The following is an 18068-nucleotide window of genomic DNA, read 5'->3' on the forward strand; positions in this document are numbered from 1 at the left end:
GTGTGCTTTTGCTGTCAGTGATATCAGGACTTTGATTTTTTCCGGGTGCATCTTCAGTAATTTCAGTACTTTGATTTGTGTGTGCAAAATCAGTGATTCGCAGTACTTTCATTTGAGCACTATGTGATTTCAGTACTTAGATTCAGTGATATCAGTTCTTCGACTTGCTCACATTTCAGAACTTTGAATTATGCCTTCAGTTATTTAAGAACTTTGATTAATGTCTGTAGGTATTTCATTATGTTTTAGCAGTAGATTATTTGTGTTTCCTTCAGCGATTCCAGTACTTTGATTTGTGCCATAGGAGTATTCACTTGCAGTGATTTCAGTACTTTGATTTGTGCCATAGGAGTATTTACTTGCAGTGATTTCAGTTCTTTGATTTGTGTCATAGGAGTATTCACTTGCAGTGATTTCAGTACTTTGATTTATGCCATAGGAGTATTCACTTGCAGTGATTTCAGTACTTTGATTTGTGCCATAGGAGTATTCACTTGCAGTGATTTCAGTACTTTGATTTGTGCCGTAGGAGTATTTACTTGCAGTGATTTCAGTACTTTGATTTGTGCCATAGGAGTATTCACTTGCAGTGATTTAAGTACTTTGATTTGTGCCATAGGATTCACTACAAGTTATATCAGTACTTCGATTTATACCATCAGTGATTTCAGTTCTCAGATTTTTTTTGTACAATAATTTGATTTGTTTCCATGTTCAGGTGATTATTTTCTAGAGAGATTTCTGTACTTTGATATGTATTGTGTGGTAATTTTTTTCAGTAGATTGATTTTTACAAGTTTAGATCGTTCCAGGTACAATTTCAGTTAATTGATTTTTCAATACATTGATCTTTATCATCAGTTATCTGTGTCCTGGTGACTTCAGTACTTTGATACACATTCCCGTTGTAGTACTTTGATATCTTTAGTCAGTTTTAGTTCTGTTCTTATTGTTTTGAGTGATTTCATTACTTTGATTTGTGTCTTTTTAGTAATTTGATTTTATTATTGCTTGATCTTGTGTTTAATTTACATTTTAACTCATTAATTTCAGATATATCCTCAACATCTTCAGTAATTTTATTTCTGAGCTTTATACAATGTCAATGCTTAAAAGGATACTGAAAGATTTTCCTTTAGATTATTTAAATTTCAATATTTTTTCTCAATATTCCATGCTGTCCTTAACTCACTCACCTCTGAAAATTCTTAATGAACTTATTTTAGGCTTGGAATCAAAAGAGTCTTAATGCATCTTCAGTTAATCTTTCGGTATTTTCACTTTTGCATCCTTTTTCCATTTTGTATATGCTATTTGAATAAGGAAACTTAATGTATGTGTTTCAATATTACAATTTTGATATAAAAACTGACTTTGCATCTTTTTTCAGGTATGTGCTGTTGCATCCTGGGATTCATCAATTCACGATTCTGCTTATTTGAACCGCGTAACACAGTCTAACGAGCGGGTTTATCTCATTCTAAAAACAGTTGTGCGATTAAGTCACCCTGCTTATATGGAACTAGTGCTACGGAAACGTATGTGTATCAACATCTACAATAACTTCAGTATATCTAGTCTAACGGACAGACTCAAAAAACGCATCACCGGTGCTGAGAAATCCTTCGCCAGTGGGGTGACATATGATGTTGTGTCCAATATACCCAAGGTTTGTGTCCATAATTATGTAGAGATAATATTAGTTCAACTTCAACAGTAATTCTTGAAATGTGTTTCAAGCTATGCATTCATTATTTCTGAAGTTGTCAATCCTTGAAACTTCAAAAAACAAAATTTAAAAAAAGGAAGAAAAAAAGAACGGAAGCCTCTTGAAGATGAACATATTTCAAAATTGGTTTCTGTGTTAGATTTATTCTTATGTTTGATCGATGTTTGCTTCAATATACAAATGTCTTGCAAAAACAAGCACTGTCATTAAGTGGTTCAAATTTTGTTACAAAATATTTGGTAACTTTTTGAACATTTTAAATTTTGTTGTGTATTACTTTGTAGATTCACATTCATCTTTTAAACAGGATAATTAAGAGAAAATATATATTTTTAGGCTTCAGAAGACTTGGAAAATATGGAGAGCTTAGCCCAAATGGCTGCTTCTCAAAACGAAATTAGTGCCACGGATGGGGAGACGTATATTGAGAAGTACATCAAAGGGATATCGAGTGTGGAGAGTATTCTTACCCTAGATAGGCTAAGACAGGTAATATATCCAATATAGTACAATTGTAATGTGAGTTTAGATCCAGAAATATACAGTAAAACATTGTCAACTCTTTGAAAAATCTAAATATATAGTAGGTTATTTTAGCAGGTCAGAATTTTGGAGATGTCAACAAACACTAGAAAAATTAAAAGTTTTGCTTAACAGAATTTCATGGTTTGGCTTACAAGTGTTTATTATAATTGAACAAATTTTTTAAATATGCTCCACCACTGTTAAATGGTGTTTTTTCACTATCAAAAACAGGATTAGACGATTTGATACTTTTCTTCAGTTACAAAAGTTACTTATTTTACACCAATACCACCATTGAAAAGCTTGAAGTTTTAATTATACTTCAAGTTAAAAATATAAAAAATAATTATTTGCATCCCGAAAAAATTCCGTGGCACTATATCCTATATGGAATGAAGTATTGATTGCACACGCACCAAAGGCTAAAGAAATTATTTTATATTATTTTTTTGTGTTAATTATAGACATATATACATGATTAAACACCAATTATTGTTCAAATGAAGAATACCATTTATGCTCTGTCGGCGGTGGAGAATCTTTAACATTTCTTAGATCTAAATTTTGCAATCACGTCAAAGACCTAGGAAATCATGAAAATATCATCTCCTCGAAAATTACTGCCTAGAGAATATTCAGATTTAGGCTTTGAATTTAAGTTATGAGAGTTTAAATTAAAGGGGTTCAACTGTACTAAATATGTTTTAATCATGACATTTTCTGTTCCTGACTATTTTCTTATCCATTGAGACTCCAAATAAAATATTTGTAAAACAAAAGAAGTTTTATGTGATGCAACGTTTGATGTTCTATTTATAGAATGTTGCCGTGAAGGAGCTAACGGCATCTACAGGGCTTGGCCTTCGTAAAACAACCAGTGTGCCCAATATACATGCTGTAAGTATCTTACCATAAAGTGTCCATCTAAGTCAGTATACCCATCTCTGACTTGGATCTACATTAGAGTAGTGAAATGGAAACTACAAAAAATGATGAAACTAATTTTCAATCTTAAGAATAGAAGCAATACATATATTTAGAACTGTCTAAACAATTATTAAGTAGTGCAAATAACCAATACCATAAAAATGTAGTGACAATTCATTTCCATTTGCTGAAAATCTGAAGTATGAAAAAACTTAGGCCTACATTTTGTAATAAGGTCCATGCCTTGAAAAACCCAAAGTTGTTTTTAGGTTATGGGGCCTCATTGCCGGTAAAATACAGTCCTATACACATCACATCTGTGCGTTGTACAGCTTGGATAAGGCTTCCTTCATATTACAGGCTTTATAAAAAAAACACCCCCTTAAAAATCCCATCATTTATTTCTAGGGTAGAGGGCTTGTTGCCGGTTATAATTAAGACATCACAACTGTGTATTGTACAACATGAATTAGGCTTTCCTACGTACTACAGGCCTACATTCGATAATAAGAAACCTTCTCTTAAAACCCATTATTTATTTCTAGGATAGAGGGCTTGTTGCCGATAGAATAAATTTCACATCACATCTACACCAGTCACTATTTCAATAATATGTAGGTTAACGGTAAACCCTGTTTTGTTATGATAAACAGACATGTTATTTTATCTGTTTCAGGGTGCTCTCTCACCTATGAAGTTAGAAGGACAGGTAATGTATTCGGGAAGCAAAAAGTACCTTTCTTATCATATATTCATTCATATTCTAAAAAATATTTCTGTTGTTCATCTGATATATATGTAATTAAAGAACCAGATGAATTTCAGGTGAAGCATTCTGTTGAATGGTACTGTCAGTATCTTTCTTATCATGTTTTCGTCTTCTAAACATTATTCGATTGAAATATTTCCGTGGTTCCTTTTGCTGGCATATATTTCATGCAATGAAGTTTTAGATTCAGGTGAATTTCAGTGAAAGCATTCTGCTATCATGTGGAATCGGAGCTAGGAATATAGCTGATTCTTCGAAATTTTGGTTCTGTAAAAATGAAGTGTTTTGAGCAACACAGACCCACCAAACTTTTTGCTACACAATATTCTTGATGATAACGATGTTTCAAAAATAGCAGAAGTTTTAACTTTCATATCACCATAATGAATAATACTCCAAACCTATGTTTTGATTGTGCAGCTACGAGCTGACAGTATTCAAGACCTTTCGCTGGATGCTTTATCTTCGGGACAACTTGGCTCGCATCCCGGTGAGTTTTCTCGTAAGCGATCTCTATCACTGGTTGGAATGGACCTAGCAACCATTGCCAAGGAAATCACTAACCAATGTTATGTTGTCCTAGGTGGGTAAAATCACTTGTTTCCTCACGCCTTTCTCTGACAGGAAATTTATCCTCAGTTTGCTCAGTATTGTATTATTTTTTGTTCACTTTTTTTCCTTTTATTTTATTATTATTTTTTTTTCTAAATTTGATATCTGATTGAAAATAATGAACAAAACAATTCGCTAAGACTTATTAAAGGGATACTTACATAAAAATATCTTATCCAACCTCTCTCCCACTCACTCTCTCAAAAAAATAAAACGAAGAAGAAAAGTAAAGAGTGATGGAAAAGGTATTTTATTAGTGTGTAAATAAGTAAAAGGAAATTGAAATGGGAAAAACTATGAAAATTAGTTTTCAAATACTGTGTATGCATAACATTTTAATTTCAATCCCTTATTCCCTATTCTTTTCTTCAGGCAAACGTCAGAAGAAATTTTTTTTTTTTGTTAATTGGTTCGACAATTCTTCCAAAAAAAAAGCCCATTTAACCTTTAATGAGATATATCCGAGCCTGATAATGCATTGTTATGATACAGCTTTGTGGATGAGAAATATTGCTTTTTTCTGTTTTATTTGCAAAATTTGTTTTTCTATTGCATTACGATTTTCTGTTCTCGTCCCTCCTGTACCCAGTAGACCCTTGTCCATTGGTTGGGAAGTGTCTAGTAAGGAGGTTTCTGCATTATCCTTGGCAATGGTTTTCGTTGTGGTTGCTTTAATTATGTAACAGTGAACTAGTAAAACGAATTAAAATACATTAATTATGTAATTCTGTGAATGTACTAAAGATGGCACAAACAAAATTTGGAAGAAATCCAATTTGAAGAATTTAATTCAAGAATGAATTTGCATACTATTGTTCCTGCTATTGTTCAAGCTATACAAAAATGTAATTACTATCTAAATATTTCTGGGCACAATTGGGATAAGCGCTATAATGCCTAAATATGTACATTTACAGAAACTATGTATGCTTATTGTATTGGGGTCTATAAGCCTCGTGATATGTATGTATTGATATATTTGCACATAGAAGATAGAAAACTGATGATTAAAAAATATATAATTAAAAAAGTAACAATAATTAACAGCTGATACCATGCTGATTAAGTCATTATAATTAATTGAGGGAATAAAACTGAACTAAGCGCCCATCACTCTTTTTGAGTCCTCAATTTAACTCATCTCAAATTAAATATGAAACTATGAAACCTATGCAGGTTTCTCTATTTGATATCTTTTGCAAATTGATTAATATAATTTTGTGAAATGTATGGTTACTGTAAAATGACAGATGTTTGTTTGGTTCTCTTTCTATCTCTACTCCACGACAGGTGAGACTCCATTTTCTCCCTTAATGATATTTTTATGTAATAAAACAGGTTGATTTGTTTCCATTTCTTTTTTGATTTCGTGCGCCTTCCTTGGTTCTGGTCGCGACACGGCAATGAGTGTAACTGGCGTGTACTGTTGTGCTCAGCGATGCATCATACACGTGCCCCATTATCAGTCTTAACCTGGTAATTAGTAGCAACCAGAGCAGAACCTTGACTCCAAATAATAAGTTTTAAGCAATTGCACAAAATAATTGATTATTCGCCTGTGTTTTCACTATCATAATTTTGAATTTATCAAAACTGACTGAAACGAAACCTTCTTTAAAGGATGGGAAAACTCTTCTGTGATTCACCAGTTTCCTAATTGGTTCTTTGTTCGCAAGGTTCCTAATTTATCCCGAGAAATTCTGAAGTTATTTTACCATAACTTTTGTCTTGTCAAATATGAATTATTACAGTGACTTCTGCTGGTTGCTATATCTACTAGGTTGTTTGGTAGGAAGAGCTTATCATGTGAATGATTAACTATATTGTATTCACGACAATTCTGTATCGTCCCTGACGCACAAAACTCGCCCTAGTCAGAACTCGATGTTGCCTGTCATATACAGTGTACATTTCTTTATCATGAATCTTCATAAATCATTTATCATATTTTGTCTACTGACAGAATTGGACAATATTGAGTTAAAAGTAATAATGAAAAAAATTTAGTTGTTTTAAAATTTTGTTAATGGAAAATTAAGCACAAATGATCAATTTGGTTTATGGAGATTAAAATAAATCAAAAACCACTGCATTGGCCTGTCAGTTCATATCATCATCAACCAAATAGAATTGTTATATCTTCATTATTCTAATTGTCAATGTGTTCGTCTTATTAAGAAATTACAAAACATGTTTTTCTTCAGTTGAATTGTTAAGAATAAGTAAATAGTAATAGGCTAAGCTTTAATCATTAGACTTGTGATTTCAACTGATGCCATTTATTTGTTCTTCATTCTGTATATTTTAGTCGATATCTTTAAATTGAGTGATAACTTGCTTTATACGTTCAGATGTAAATGCTGATAATTTGTGTTTTTTCAGCCCGTCCAAACTTTTTGAACTTGAGAACAAATTCATATGGTAGCGTTTCTAAGAGTAGGTCATTCTTTTTATGGCTATTATGAATGTGGTAGAGTCTGTTATGAATGTGGTAGACTTGGTAGTTACCTTGGATATAACCGTCACGTGACTTAGTGTATTGTCTGTATTGTTGTCGTCATTGGTGACACTGAACACGCGCTGAAGACTGGTAGCAGAAATCTCCTACCAGGAGAATGTAAATATTAACATAGCTTATTTAGTTCTCCTATAACAGAAGAAAAGTGATTTATTCATTCAGCTTACAATATTTTGTAATTCAAAATTTTATTAGCGAAAAAGAACTAAATTGTACATAATAATCAGAAATTAAATGAGCTATGATATCGTCATGCTTAATATGATTTACTCTTCAGGAGTTCACTCTATCAGATCGGTTCTTATCATTAAAAACGGAGTATCATAAAAAAATGTGTTGTTAAAATGCATTCATTTAATTAAATATGTAAAAAAACGTTTTTCTCTTTTTTTTTTTAAATTTCCTTTCCGAGAAATGAATATTTAATTTGCAACATTATATCCAAATTATAGAAAATATATATGAAAAAAGGAATATTCGCTAAAATGCAGACATCAGGAAAAAAATCGTAAACAGGAGGAGAGTTTTTATTAGAAAATTTTGAGTGTATTAGATTATATTTCTTCATCCTGACATCTTCCATTTCATACCTTTTTATTATTATTTTGGAAATTAAATGAAATAATTGAATGAGTGATTCTCGAAGTGTCGGTCATATTAGTTTACATGTTACTTCTGCATCCAGTTTCCATGGAAAACAAACTTTCAAATGTTATGTTAATAATGATTTTTGTGTAATAGACTGATATCAAATTATTATTTTAATTATTCTCTTTAAATAGACACCATGATATTGATAGAATTGTCTGTATATTTTCCAATGCAATACGGTTTTTTCCTCTCAAGTTTGTATATTTTATTGAAAAAAATTAGTAAACATTCATCGACTTGAAGATTTGGATGATTTCAATATAAAATAAAATCCACAAATCTAAAATAGCAGTCTGCTTTGAATGTTGAAAACGTATGATAATAAAAACACTTAAATTTACATTCTTTTGACATCATTTTCTCTCGCTTTTGATTGTCAAAAAAGCCACATATATCAATCATGATATGATATTGGATCAAAGTATTATATTTCAAGCACATACATTTTTATTTGTTTATGAAACAAATTAGTTTGATATCAGTCAAAGTTATCATATGCTCATGCTCAAAATCTTTCACATTTCTTGGAATATGGAGATGCATCTTGGATTTCCAAATTTGAAGTTTTATAAGTTTATATTAGACACTTTAAAACATATACTACATTACATGCCTTGACATCTTGAGTATACAAACATTTCTTAGGTATTTTTGCACATTTCTGATTTGATTTTGGTTGTCCAATTTTTTCATTAGATTGACCTTTTTATCTAATTTCTTTTCACATATCTTAACATTGGAATACGAACGAGTACCATGCACTGCTTAAAATAGCAGAACTGTTAAGATGTCTCGTTTTAGTTTTGTTCCTTCAATTTGTTGCAAGGGAGCGATTCACATTAATTGCAATTGAATTTGTTTCAATTATATTTTCATATCAGTTGTAGGCATAACAAAAAATTAATTAATTCCGACAAATTAAACAAAAGCATGTTATGCACATCATTGATTTGATGCATTTGGCATGTTTTTTCAACCATTTGGTTAATTTTTAAACCTCGAATTTACGTATATTTTTTATTTTAATATCATTTTTAACAAAAATTGTAATCGCTGATTGTGATTGCTGTTATTAAGAGTCATCAGTCAAAGAGAGAAAAAAGCATGATTTTGTCTTTGTTTAGTCTATAAAAGATTTTTATCCCCGATTATTTCTTTTCCTTTTTCAATTCATTTTTTTTTTTTCAATTTTAAATTAACATTTAAATTTCATTCCAAATGGTTGATTTTGTGTCTTATTTCAACAACATGCATGTCATTTTTATTCCTAAAGTTTTTACAAGTGCGATTAGGCTGAAACTTGCGTGAAAATGATCCTGACATGGTCCCGACAAAGTGTTGTTATTTTTCGGGTCGATCCGAAATCCAAGATGGCCGCCACAGCCGCCATCTTGAAAACACATTTTGAACTTCTTCTCAAGTTCTACCCGGTGCGATTTGGCTGAAACTTGCATGAAATGATCCTGACATGGTCCCAACAAAAGTGTTGTTATTTTTCGGGTCGATCCGAAATCCAAGATGGCCGCCACAGCCGCCATCTTGAAAACACATTTTGAACTTCTTCTCAAGTTCTACCGGTGCGATTTGGCTGAAACTTGCGTGTGAAAATGATCCTGACATGGTCCCGACAAAGTGTTGTTATTTTTCGGGTCGATCCGAAATCCAAGATGGCCGCCACAGCCGCCATCTTGAAAACACATTTTGAACTTCTTCTCAAGTTCTACCGGCGCGATTTGGCTGAAACTTGCGTGAAATGATCCTGACATGGTCCCGACAAAGTGTTGTTATTTTTCGGGTCGATCCGAAATCCAAGATGGCCGCCACAGCCGCCATCTTGAAAACACATTTTTGAACTTCTTCTCGAGTTCTACCGGTGCGATTTGGCTGAAACTTGAGTGAAATGATCCTGACATAGTCCCGACAAAGTGTTTTGTATTTTTCGGGTCGATCCGAAATCCAAGATGGCCGCCACAGCCGCCATCTTGAAAACACATTTTGAACTTCTTCTTCAAGTTCTACCAGTGCGATTGGCTGAAACTTGCATGAAATGATCCTGACATGGTACACAACAAAGTGTTGTTATTTTTCGGGTCGATCCGAAATCCAAGAATGGCCGCCACAGCCGCCATCTTGAAAACACATTTTTGAACTTCTTCTCAAGTTCTACCGTGGTGCGATTTGGCTGAAACTTGAGTGAAATGATCCTGACATGGTCCCGACAAAGTGTTGTTATTTTTCGGGTTGATCCAAAATCCAAGATGGCCGCCACAGCCGCCATCTTGAAAACACATTTTGAACTTCTTCTCAAGTTCTACCGGTGCGATTTGGCTGAAACTTGAGTGAAATGATCCTGTCATGGTCCTTGACAAAGTGTTGTTATTTTTCGGGTTGATCCAAAATCCAAGATGGCCGCCACAGCCGCCATCATTGAAAAACACATTTTGAACTTCTTCTCAAGTTCTACCGGTGCGATTTGGCTGAAACTTGCGTGAAATGATCCTGACATGGTCCCGACAAAGTGTTGTTCTTATTTTTCGGGGTCGATCCGAAATCCAAGATGGCCGCCACAGCCGCCATCTTGAAAACACATTTTGAACTTCTTCTCGAGTTCTACCGGTGCGATTTGGCTGAAACTTGAGTGAAATGATCCTGACATGGTCCCGACAAAGTGTTGTTATTTTTCGGGTTGATCCAAAAATCCAAGATGGCCGCCACAGCCGCCATCTTGAAAACACATTTTGAACTTCTTCTCAAGTTCTACCAGTGCGATTTGGCTGAAACTTGCATGAAATGATCCTGACATGGTCCCAACAAAGTGTTGTTATTTTTCGGGTCGATCCGAAATCCAAGATGGCCGCCACAGCCGCCATCTTGAAAACACATTTTGAAATTCTTCTCAAGTTCTACCGGTGCGATTTGGCTGAAACTTGCATGAAAATGATCCTGACATGGTCCCGACAAAGTGTTGTTATTTTTTCGGGTCGATCCGAAATCCAAGATGGCCGCCACAGCCGCCATCTTGAAAACACATTTTGAACTTCTTCTCAAGTTTTCCTACCGGTGCGATTTGGCTGAAACTTGCGTGAAATGATCCTGACATGGTCCCGACAAAGTGTTGTTATTTTTCGGGTCGATCCGAAATCCAAGATGGCCGCCACAGCCCGCCATCTTGAAAACACATTTTGAACTTCTTCTCGAGTTCTACCGGTGCGATTTGGCTGAAACTTGAGTGAAATGATCCTGACATAGTCCCGACAAAGTGTTGTTATTTTTCGGGTCGATCCGAAATCCAAGATGGCCGCCACAGCCGCCATCTTGAAAACACATTTTGAACTTCTTCTCAAGTTCTACAGTGCGATTTGGCTGAAAACTTGCATGAAATGATCCTGACATGGTCCCAACAAAGTGTTGTTATTTTTCGGGTCGATCCGAAATCCAAGATGGCCGCCACAGCCGCCATCTTGAAAACACATTTTGAACTTCTTCTCAAGTTCTACCGGTGCGATTTGGCTGAAACTTGAGTGAAATGATCCTGACATGGTCCCGACAAAGTGTTTGTTATTTTTCGGGTCGATCCGAAATCCAAGATGGCCGCCACAGCCGCCATCTTGAAAACACATTTTGAATTCTCAAACTTCTTCTCAAGTTCTACCGTGGTCCCGACAAGTGTTGCGATTTGGCTGAAACTTGAGTGAAATGATCCTGACAATGGTCCTGACAAAGTGTTGTTATTTTTCGGGTTGATCCAAAATCCAAGATGGCCGCCACAGCCGCCATCTTGAAAACACATTTTTGAACTTCTTCTCAAGTTCTACCGGTGCGATTTGGCTGAAACTTGCGTGAAATGATCCTGACATGGTCCCGACAAAGTGTTGTTATTTTTCGGGTCGATCCGAAATCCAAGATGGCCGCCACAGCCGCCATCTTGAAAACACATTTTGAACTTCTTCTCGAGTTCTACCGGTTGCGATTTGGCTGAAACTTGAGTGAAATGATCCTGACATGGTCCCGACAAAGTGTTGTTATTTTTCGGGTTGATCCAAAATCCAAGATGGCCGCCACAGCCGCCATCTTGAAAACACATTTTGAACTTCTTCTCAAGTTCTACCAGTGCGATTTGGCTGAAACTTGCATGAAATGATCCTGACATGGTCCCAACAAAGTGTTGTTATTTTTCGGGTCGATCCGAAATCCAAGATGGCCGCCACAGCCGCCATCTTGAAAACACATTTTGAAATTCTTCTCAAGTTCTACCGGTGCGATTTGGCTGAAACTTGCATGAAATGATCCTGACATGGTCCCGACAAAGTGTTGTTATTTTTTCGGGTCGATCCGAAATCCAAGATGGCCGCCACAGCCGCCATCTTGAAAACACATTTTGAACTTCTTCTCAAGTTCTACCGGTGCGATTTGGCTGAAACTTGCGTGAAATGATCCTGACATGGTCCCGACAAAGTGTTGTTATTTTTCGGGTCGATCCGAAATCCAAGATGGCCGCCACAGCCGCCATCTTGAAAACACATTTTGAACTTCTTCTCGAGTTCTACCGGTGCGATTTGGCTGAAACTTGAGTGAAATGATCCTGACATAGTCCCGACAAAGTGTTGTTTTTTTTCGGGTCGATCCGAAATCCAAGATGGCCGCCACAGCCGCCATCTTGAAAACACATTTTGAACTTCTTCTCAAGTTCTACCGGTGCGATTTGGCTGAAACTTGAGTGAAATGATCCTGACATGTCCCAACAAAGTGTTGTTATTTTTCGGGTCGATCCGAAATCCAAGATGGCCGCCACAGCCGCCATCTTGAAAACACATTTTGAACTTCTTCTCAAGTTTCTACCGGTGCGATTTGGCTGAAACTTGAGTGAAATGATCCTGACATGGTCCCGACAAAGTGTTGTTATTTTTCGGGTCGATCCGAAATCCAAGATGGCCGCCACAGCCGCCATCTTGAAAACACATTTTGAACTTCTTCTCGAGTTCTACCGGTGCGATTTGGCTGAAACTTGAGTGAAATGATCCTGACATGGTCCCGACAAAGTGTTGTTATTTTTCGGGTTGATCCAAAATCCAAGATGGCCGCCACAGCCGCCATCTTGAAAACACATTTTGAACTTCTTCTCAAGTTCTACCGGTGCGATTTGGCTGAAACTTGCGTGAAATGATCCTGACATGGTCCCGACAAAGTGTTGTTATTTTTCGGGTCGATCCGAAATCCAAGATGGCCGCCACAGCCGCCATCTTGAAAACACATTTTGAACTTCTTCTCAAGTTCTACCGGTGCGATTTGGCTGAAACTTGCGTGAAATGATCCTGACATGGTCCCGACAAAGTGTTGTTATTTTTCGGGTCGATCCGAAATCCAAGATGGCCGCCACAGCCGCCATCTTGAAAACACATTTTGAACTTCTTCTCAAGTTCTACCGGTGCGATTTGGCTGAAACTTGAGTGAAATGATCCTGACATGGTCCCGACAAAGTGTTGTTATTTTTCGGGTCGATCCGAAATCCAAGATGGCCGCCACAGCCGCCATCTTGAAAACACATTTTGAACTTCTTCTCAAGTTCTACCGGTGCGATTTGGCTGTGAAACTTGAGTGAAATGATCCTGACATGGTCCCGACAAAGTGTTGTTATTTTTCGGGTCGATCCGAAATCCAAGATGGCCGCCACAGCCGCCATCTTGAAAACACATTTTGAACTTCTTCTCGAGTTCTACCGGTGCGATTTGGCTGAAACTTGAGTGAAATGATCCTGACATGGTCCCGACAAAGTGTTGTTATTTTTCGGGTTGATCCAAAATCCAAGATGGCCGCCACAGCCGCCATCTTGAAAACACATTTTGAACTTCTTCTCAAGTTCTACCAGTGCGATTTGGCTGAAACTTGCATGAAATGATCCTGACATGGTCCCAACAAAGTGTTGTTATTTTTCGGGTCGATCCGAAATCCAAGATGGCCGCCACAGCCGCCATCTTGAAAACACATTTTGAACTTCTTCTCAAGTTCTACCGGTGCGATTTGGCTGAAACTTGCATGAAATGATCCTGACATGGTCCTGACAAAGTGTTGTTATTTTTTCGGGTCGATCCGAAATCCAAGATGGCCGCCACAGCCGCCATCTTGAAAACACATTTTGAACTTCTTCTCAAGTTCTACCAGTGCGATTTGGCTGAAACTTGCATGAAATGATCCTGACATGGTCCCAACAAAGTGTTGTTATTTTTCGGGTCGATCCGAAATCCAAGATGGCCGCCACAGCCGCCATCTTGAAAACACATTTTGAACTTCTTCTCAAGTTCTACCGGTGCGATTTGGCTGAAACTTGCGTGAAATGATCCTGACATGGTCCCGACAAAGTGTTGTTATTTTTCGGGTCGATCCGAAATCCAAGATGGCCGCCACAGCCGCCATCTTGAAAACACATTTTGAACTTCTTCTCGAGTTCTACCGGTGCGATTTGGCTGAAACTTGAGTGAAATGATCCTGACATAGTCCCGACAAAGTGTGTTGTTATTTTTCGGGTCGATCCGAAATCCAAGATGGCCGTCACAGCCGCCATCTTGAAAACACATTTTGAACTTCTTCTCAAGTTCTACCAGTGCGATTTGGCTGAAACTTGCATGAAATGATCCTGACATGGTCCCAACAAAGTGTTGTTATTTTTCGGGTCGATCCGAAATCCAAGATGGCCGCCACAGCCGCCATCTTGAAAACACATTTTGAACTTCTTCTCAAGTTCTACCGGTGCGATTTGGCTGAAACTTGAGTGAAATGATCCTGACATGATCCCGACAAAGTGTTGTTATTTTTCGGGTTGATCCAAAATCCAAGATGGCCGCCCACTGCCGCCATCTTGAAAACACATTTTGAACTTCTTCTCAAGTTCTACCGGTGCGATTTGGCTGAAACTTGCATGAAATGATCCTGACATGGTCCCGACAAAGTGTTGTTATTTTTCGGGTCGATCCGAAATCCAAGATGGCCGCCACAGCCGCCATCTTGAAAACACATTTTGAACTTCTTCTCGAGTTCTACCGGTGCGATTTGGCTGAAACTTGAGTGAAATGATCCTGACATGGTCCCGACAAAGTGTTGTTTTTTTCGGGTTGATCCAAAATCCAAGATGGCCGCCACAGCCGCCATCTTGAAAACACATTTTGAACTTCTTCTCAAGTTCTGCCGGTGCGATTTGGCTGAAACTTGCATGAAATGATCCTGATATGGTCCAGACAAAGTATTGTTACATCTAGATCTGGTTGATCCCAAATCGAATATGACTACCATGACACTATATATATCTAATTAATTTCCTATATGTTAAGGCCCTTGGGCCTCTTGTTTGAAATAAAATTTGTTGAAAGAAATTGAAAATGATCCTGACATGGTCCTGACAAAGGGACACCATATATAATTAATTTTACTATGGCCAAGGTAGTCAGATGACCGTTAAGGCCCTTTGGGCCTCTTGTTATTCCTAAAGTTTAATGCACACATTTTGCATTGTATTAAATAAAAGATCAGAGAGTATAAAATATTTGATGTATATATACTGATGTGTAATACCACAAACATAAAAGCTAACAACAATTGCTTGTGATATTTTAAAATAATGTATTATTATTATCTGTCAGCCCAGACCATGGTCACTAGTAATCAACTTGAACATGTCAACTACTTGTCGCCGAGCTACAAGTATATTTTTGCTTATAGCAAACTTAATTGCAGCACTCATATTAATGGGATTTGCCAACATTAAAACGCAGTCACTAATATTGTTTTAATTGTGCTAGCGTAGTGTGTCTTAAAAAATCGGATGCAGTTTTATGTGAAATTACTTTACCAAAGCAGATGTTTTACTCTTAAAGGTATTCAATTTACCAAACGTGTATTTGGTAGTGTAGTGAAACTTCCAACTATCAATTGGAAATATGTTTTCGAGCGATTGATCTTTATTTCATATGTTATTGCCCTTACAGCTACTCCAAAATCCCTTCTAAGTCCCCTGGGGACTAAAGTGGCGACGGTGAAACCCATGATGACCCTCATAGAGGAACAGTATCAAAGAGAGACAAAGCCCCTTCTGAGACAGGACACTGAGGAGGTGAGGCTCTCTAGGGGGAATAGCGAATACTGTAATTTTACTTATTTCAGCTCAGTCACATTTTAGAGAAAATGTGAAAAACTTAAAATATGACTTATATTGTGATATAGATAAGCGCAATTCTGTGGTTCAATAGTAGAAAATTACAAAATTTAGCACAGTACATGAATTAGCACTAAAATAAAACAGCCGCATCTATGGGATGAATATGACTCTGATGGGGATTTGATAGGCATATCAGTGTTTTAACGCATTGAAAGATCATTGAAAATGGTGTAAAATTAAGAAAAAAAATCGGGTCAAATATTTGATAAAAGAAAATTTTGTAAAATTGAGAAATAGAACAGGTCAAATATATATGATATAAGACAGATTTATAGCAATTATCAATTGACCAAAAGTGATTAAACGCACAAACTCATCAGTCAAATACAAATACAAACGAGGCAAACAGACATTGAATTGGCTCTTCGTGGAAAGTTAAGAGTAGAAATGCGATTTTCGTGTTTTATTCGGTACAATATTTATGGCTAATATTTTCACTGTTATTTACGCATATCTAATTTAATGTGCTTTCTTGTGAAGGACTTGGAAGATGATGAAGCCGACCAGAAACACCACATCCGACAGGTCGAACCAGATCCACATAGCATCGGCTCTGACGAATTCCAGGACTTCGAGTCCTACGAGACCCAACAGGGCTCTCTTCGGGAGGACAATAAGGCTGTGAATTCTAACGAGAATGGACATATTGTCCACTCATCTACAGCAGACAGTTTAGTGGACATTCAGGGTAAAAACTGTACCCCGAGCCTGGTGTCCAGTGGATACGGTTCACAGGCTGTGTCAATGTTAACACTGTCCTCGGAGGATTCTCTGAGTCTGCGGAGTAATGAGGATAACACAGAATCAAATAAAGAATCCAGAGGTGTTCATAAGGGCAATGTAGAACAGGTCAATAGTAGTGGCGATAGTGATTTAGAGGAAGGGTCTACGGACTCGACACAGGAAGGGGATAAGGTCTCTGAAACTGTTGAGCAGTCAGGAGATGAAATGAAAGAGCAGAATACCGAATTGAAAGAAACGCATTCCAGTTCCGATGAGAGTAGTAAGGATGCAAGTGATATGGATGTGAGTGTGGCTTCTATTCGACGCCCAAAGCTTCCCGACTTTGACACAACTGGCACGTCTCTTGATGAAAGCAGAGAAGCACATTCCTTTACAAAGGACAAGGGAGGTAACTCTACTAAAGAGATGGTTGATCCCTACAGCGAAACTGCAATGGAGGAACTCGAAAAACTTGGCTTTGATGACCCAGAGGAGAGTAATGATTTCACAGAGCCATCCACGCAACAAAAAGATATTGAATTGTTTATTCGTGAAGAAGGAGAGAGTGATCAGAACAAGAACCGAGTCCTTGCAAGTACACCTATACGACGGCGTGACTTAAATCTATCTAAACGTGTCCGCCCTTCATCTTGCATAGTTTCACCTTCACATGCTGATGCCACGGCCAGTATGATTGAGGAGAGCATGAAGAGAAACAGTCTTGTTCTGGATACTTCAGACGATTTAGAAACATCAGGTTTGTCTCGTCTCGTGAGGCTAAGCTTTTTTGAGTCATTTCAAAGATTGGGCAGAGAGAATTTTACACAATCTTTTAATTTGATGAAAGCCATAAACATGCGTAAATTGATATTTGAAATTTCATATTTTTATATATTCTTCACATTGATTAAGGTCATATATTTCCAAAACTGTTTCTTATGTAATGTATTCCGCTTTGCATCCACCACGTGGTTTGATAACAATATATAAATCTGTCCACAGCTGGCGATGATGCCTTGAGTGTCTGCTCGTTTGGAAGTAGAGCCGATCTCGACAGACTACAGGAGGTTCCGATGCCGTCCTGGATACAGATCGGAGAAAGTGTCATTGTTAACTCGTCAAAGGGACCATCAAAAACCGGATTTGTGCAATTTGTTGGGAATGTCGAGTTCGCTGGGGGTCCATGGGTCGGAGTAGAGCTTGACCTTCCAGAGGGTAGGTGCATTGTTTATGTTATGTTAGAGTACTTTCGGTACTTTGATTTTTTCCTTATCCGATTTCCGTACATGGTTTTATTCATTATTAAAATTTAGTAATTTCAGTTTTGTGAATTACAATGTTAAATAGCTTGCAATTGAAATGTATGAATATATACCTGCCATAACAACTCGACTTTTAAATGTATGGA

At 37.0% G+C, this 18068-nt stretch overlaps 1 protein-coding gene across 7 annotated transcripts in view; it reads left to right on the forward strand.

Moving 5' to 3' along the window:
- LOC138308960 (kinesin-like protein KIF13A) overlaps positions 1-18068 on the forward strand; it is a 270403-nt gene that overhangs the window by 248768 nt on the left and 3567 nt on the right. For 3 of the 7 annotated variants that reach the window (XM_069250018.1, XM_069250020.1, XM_069250019.1), the window contains 8 exons: positions 1391-1669; positions 2066-2218; positions 3074-3151; positions 3858-3890; positions 4371-4533; positions 15708-15832; positions 16418-17417; positions 17663-17875. In XM_069250018.1, the coding sequence (XP_069106119.1) occupies positions 1391-1669; positions 2066-2218; positions 3074-3151; positions 3858-3890; positions 4371-4533; positions 15708-15832; positions 16418-17417; positions 17663-17875 (2044 nt within the window). Of the gene's footprint in view, positions 1-1390; positions 1670-2065; positions 2219-3073; positions 3152-3857; positions 3891-4370; positions 4534-6944; positions 6999-15707; positions 15833-16417; positions 17418-17662; positions 17876-18068 lie in introns of all 7 variants that reach the window. The other 4 variants (XM_069250024.1, XM_069250025.1, XM_069250022.1 and 1 more) reach the window with 3 other exon arrangements.

Source organism: Argopecten irradians, chromosome 15 (genome assembly GCF_041381155.1).
Source record: "Argopecten irradians isolate NY chromosome 15, Ai_NY, whole genome shotgun sequence".
NCBI lineage: Eukaryota > Metazoa > Mollusca > Bivalvia > Pectinida > Pectinidae > Argopecten > Argopecten irradians.